This window comes from Arvicanthis niloticus, unplaced genomic scaffold (assembly GCF_011762505.2).
Source record: "Arvicanthis niloticus isolate mArvNil1 unplaced genomic scaffold, mArvNil1.pat.X S10, whole genome shotgun sequence".
NCBI classification, from domain to species: domain Eukaryota; kingdom Metazoa; phylum Chordata; class Mammalia; order Rodentia; family Muridae; genus Arvicanthis; species Arvicanthis niloticus.
The window spans coordinates 199,065-203,926 of record NW_023044982.1 but is presented as its reverse complement, the minus strand read 5'-3'; the positions used below and the strand labels follow the sequence as shown (position 1 = coordinate 203,926).

The following is a 4,862-nucleotide window of genomic DNA, read 5'->3' as shown; positions in this document are numbered from 1 at the left end:
AGGCATGGAGCCTGGAGCAACTACCTGCTCCTGCTAGGATGGGAAAACCTGAAAGCAGTGTGCTGATCAGGTAAATCATTCAATCCATTAGGATGCCCCATCTCACCCAGGCAGACCATCCATGCTTCTCCTATTCAGTCTCCCATTTCACCTCAGTAATTTTGATATTTGGTCATTGTAAATTTTTTTTGGCTCCTTGTTTGATGTTACAGTTTTGAAGTAGGAAATATCATTCAACCCAGGTTAGCTTAGAACTCCATATGTAGCTGTCATTTAAGACTGATTTTTCTGACTCTCTCTCCTGAGTCCTGAGACCTCAAGTTGAACTGCTTTGTGCCATTTATAGAAAGCTGAGGATGTAACATTCAAGGACTTGGCCCACTGAGGAAGGGCCTTATTTTCTTACCAATATCTGCAGTATACCCTAAAATACCCTAACTCAAAATGATTGAAAATTCAAAAAGAGTGAAAAATGAAGGAAATAGTGACCCCCGTGAAAGCATAAAATTGACAATTCTCACAATTCAGTCTCCTAAAGAGCAGGCTACAGCTCAGTGTGGCTACTGGATCTAAAGCTTAAGGAAGTCAAAGTAACAACATGCATATCACAGATTCTCTCCAACAGTTCCATTCATTGAATTCAAGGATAGTTTGGATATGTGACCTTTAACTTTGCCATTTAGGGTCATGAGATACATTTGTAGATGGTTTCAAACAAAAGTGTGGACTTCAGGTTGAATGTCCTGATACCAGCTTCCCAGCATGTGAGCTGTAGATGTGATTGGGTTGAATGGGTGCTTTTGACTTTCCAGGAGGTCCTAAAAGGAAATGTGGTTCTGGGAAAAATAGTGTCTAATGGGAAATACAGGTTTCTGACATTGCCAGAACAGTGACTGAGGCCGAGTCTGTTTATCTAATTAGTGGGAAAAGAAGCAAGCTAAAGAGTATTTTCCCTGAAATAATTTCTTTATCTTGCTATATCCATAGCATCTCCCTACCTGAAAGCCATGATGAGCTCCAAGACCCCACCCACGCTAGTGCAGCTGGCGAGAAGAAGTCTGCTGAAAGATGAAGCCTTAACCATCTCTGCTCTGCAGGACCTGCCCATGGAGCTCTTCCCACCACTCTTTAAGGATGCATTCAACAGCAAACAACATAAAATCCTGAGGGAGATGGTGGCAGCCTGGCCCTTCCCATGCCTTCCTGTTGGAGCTCTGATGACAACTCCAGACTTGGAGATCTTGAAGACTGTGCTGGATGGCCTGGATTTGCTGATGACACAAAAAGATCAACCCAGGTAAGTGACACCAAAGTAGCATGTGTGTGGGGGGGGAAGTGTGTGGAATGATGGAAGTATTCACCATGCAATCCAAGTTGAATCAGAGGCTTCTGATGCCACTAACTTTGTGGAGAGAAACAAAGAAAAAGGATAGTGGTGTGTGCAGCAGAGCAGAGAGTACAGATGCACAAAATATGCAATGAGTCTGTCCTGGCCTCTTCCCTCAAGGAATGGATTTAAGGGTCTTTGTGTTGTAGGGACAAAGCTGTTTATACATTGCCTCTTCTGTCATCTGAATTTTTTCCCGTTTGATCCACAGGATGTGGAAACTACAAGTGCTTGATTTACGAGATGCCAATCATAATTTCTGGAATGTGTGGGCTGGAATGTGGGATGGTGTTTGCTTTCCAGACATTAGTCAGCCTCAGCCTTTGATGTATCATCCCATACAACAGGGAAAACAGTCTTTGACTATAAAGATAAACCTTTCTATGAATCCCGGGAACATAAGTGAATACAATGAATATTTTTATCAGTGGTCAATGGAGAGAAAAGATGTAGTACAGGTGAACTGTCAGAAGATAGAGATTTGGACCAACCCTGTCTACTACCCAACTTATCTTCAGGATGTAGTTGAGTTAAGTTCTATCCAGGAATTGGAAGTGTATAAACATTGCGACCTGAACACCCTTGCAATGATAGCCCCTGGTTTAGGCCAGATGACAAACCTTCAAAAACTCCTTCTCAATGATATCCACATATCTTTGGAGTGGCTTGGAATTAAAAAAATAGAAGACTGGTGTGTAAGTATGATCATTCCCCAATTCTCGAAACTCCACAAGCTCCAGCATCTCTACTTGAATGACGTCTGCTTTGTGAATAAATGCCTGGACCAAGTGCTCAGGTGAGTAAGGAGGAAAGAAAGCCTTATCCAGGGGCCAGATCAAAGCCATTCTCTGTTACATGAAAGGCCAGTGCACACCTGTGGTTTCCCAGGCACTGTTGAATTTACATGGATGTGACCTTAGAATAATTGATCTTAGAGTTTGTGCTACTCTAGATCCTGAGTTGTCACTTCAGTAAACTCAGACTGCCATTTGTGTGTTCATGATTTAGAAAAGTTCTTTGCCAAGTACCCAGATGTACTAAACACAGATCTATAAAGGCTATGAGAGCTTATATTACATTTTCCCCATGCCAGTTCTGTCCTAATAACTGTATGAAGACTTTTCATCTTCCTCTGACTCCCCATGGGTCTGAGGCTATCTGAACACTGGTATGGGATGAGTAATGATTGAGAGTCATTATGGCCACAGGAAAGCTATGTGGACTGGATAGAATCCATGCCATAGAGGTGGAGCTCATGAGCTCAAAGTTATCACACCCAGGAATGCTTCTAGGTCTTTCCAAGACAGTCCTACTGGGTTTCCTTGCTGATATCATCTATTCACTGATGTGGTCTTGTGCTCCCAAGTGCAGAGGGCACTGTAGAGCTCCAGGCAAAAGCAATCATAATGATGGTGTGTGTCCTCTGCTTATAGTAACAAGATTTATTTGGTACTATCAGGGAACATTCTACCCTTGAGTTTCATTATGGACACAGAATGACCTTGGATGTAGCTAACCTTTTCTTCCTTGAAATTTTGTCCTTTGTGTGCCACTATTGAACTTTAAGGAGATGATCTCCTTTGTCTCTCTCTAGGAGCTTAGAGAGTCCCTTAGAGACCCTTGCAATCACTCGCTGCAAGCTGACAGAGTCACATATGAGTTGTCTGTCCGAGTGTCCAAGGCTCCATCAGCTCACACACCTGGATCTGAGTGGCACCGACTTTATAAATTCAAGTTATAAATTTCTAGGAAGACTTCTAGAAAGACTGACAGCTACACTGCAGAAGCTGAAATTGAAGGGCTGTATGATCGTGGACTTCCAAATCAATGTCCTCCTACCTGCTCTGAGCCAATGCTCCCAACTCACTGAGGTCGATTTTCAGATGAACTTCTTATCTATGGACATCCTGAAGAAGCTGCTGCAGCACACTGCTAACTTGAGACAACTGACCAGGGAAAGGTACCCTGCCCCCTATGAGGTCTATGATGAATTTGGTAATGTCCTCCCACAAAAATTTGTACAACAGTGCTCTGAGCTAATGGTCACACTCAATGTTATAAGGCAGCCAAAGGAGATTTGTTTTGTGAGTAACATTTGTGCAGGTTGTGGGGGATTCTGTGTCTACAAATTTGGGGCCATACTATGTCTCTGTTGGCAATGAGAGAGGTCACTGCTGGACTCTGAGAAAGGAAAGCTAGAACTCAAGTGACACATTTGAGATAGAGCATGTGTATTTCAGCATATTTTTTGGATGTACTCGGGAATGATGATTGTTCCATTGGATCATAGTTGAAGAAGTACTAATTTGGAGAATGAGGGCTTATTTTTTGCCTAAGCTCAACAGTAGATACCTTGACACAGCAAATGAAATTTGAATATGGTACTTACTGTTTGGTTTGCCCTTCCCATATTCTTGTGTGTCAGAAGCCAGGACCCTTGCCTCTTACCCTCACCCCCTACTTCTCCCCACCTGCACAATGTCTCCTGCAGCTTCATCTCCCTAGCAACCACAAGGTTCTGCTTGATAGTTACAAATAGATTTTTAGATGTAAAGCAGTGTACCGTATCTTTTGAAGTAGGCAGTTGGACCACCATTGTTTCAGGGCACAGGCCGAGAAGATTCTGTACTGTCCCATCACCTGGACCGCCATTGTTTCAGGGCACAGGCCAAGAAGATTCTGTACTTTCCCATCACCTGGATCCCTCTTACCCCTCCCTTTGAAAAATGTATTACAAATAAGCACTTGGTGCCCAAATATATGACTCTTGACAAGCATTTGCTTCCTTGAGTCCATTCTCTCTCTCCCCCGTTCTTCCAGGTTGCAATCCTCCTCGTCCCTCACGAATAACCTAGGGCCCGCAGGTCGGGTCACTAGTGTTTCCTTCTCTCTGTCTCTCTGTCTACCCAGAATTTTCAGAATAACACACCTAGTGTTTAAAGATTATAGACACTTCAGCTTCCTGAAATCCTGTTCAAAATACTACCAAGATTCTCTTGGAAAGATGGCTCAAAGTTTAAGATTGCTTGGTGCTCTTCCTGGAGAGGACTGTTTTATTTTGTATATCTATAACCATCTGTAACTCTAGCTTCAGATGCTCTGACATTTTTATGTGCTCTCTGGGAATACTTGTACTCGTCTGCACATACACAAATCATACACATGACTAAAAAATTAAAATATTTCAAAGAATAAAACAAGTACCATTGTGGTGGCACAGACCTTTCACTCCAGCACTGGGTTGGCAGAGACCACTGGCAGATGTCTGAGTTTTTGGCCAGTAGAGGAACAGGCTGGAGGATTCTGAGTGGTTTCAGTTGACAGGTTTAATTACCTCTCAGGATATATACTTCCCCTTTGTTAGGGAATGTATAGATTCTAGCCATGTCCTCAAAGAAGGAAGAATTAAAACCCCTTTGGATACAAGGTTTCGTCCTTTACTGTTGTTGTTGTTTTTTTTTTTTTTCTTTTCTTT

At 42.6% G+C, this 4,862-nt stretch overlaps 1 protein-coding gene across 1 annotated transcript; it reads left to right on the top strand.

Moving 5' to 3' along the window:
• The first annotated feature begins 1,010 nt into the window (after positions 1-1,010).
• On the top strand, positions 1,011-3,549 carry LOC117696038 (PRAME family member 12-like). The gene is made up of 3 exons (XM_034486644.2): positions 1,011-1,297; positions 1,599-2,183; positions 2,982-3,549. The coding sequence occupies exons 1-3, from the start codon at positions 1,011-1,013 to the stop codon at positions 3,547-3,549; spliced, it is 1,440 nt and encodes a 479-aa protein (XP_034342535.2).
• Positions 3,550-4,862: the final 1,313 nt, after the last annotated feature.

What these genes read in the sequence shown, in the direction of transcription:
- LOC117696038 (XM_034486644.2), top strand. Translation starts at nt 1,011, where the DNA reads ATGAGCTCCAAGACCCCACCCACGCTAGTGCAGCTGGCGAGAAGAAGT. An exon ending in ACACAAAAAGATCAACCCAG is followed by an intron (nt 1,298 to 1,598) that starts GTAAGTGACACC and finishes TTTGATCCACAG; the next exon opens with GATGTGGAAACTACAAGTGC. An exon ending in TGCCTGGACCAAGTGCTCAG is followed by an intron (nt 2,184 to 2,981) that starts GTGAGTAAGGAG and finishes GTCTCTCTCTAG; the next exon opens with GAGCTTAGAGAGTCCCTTAG.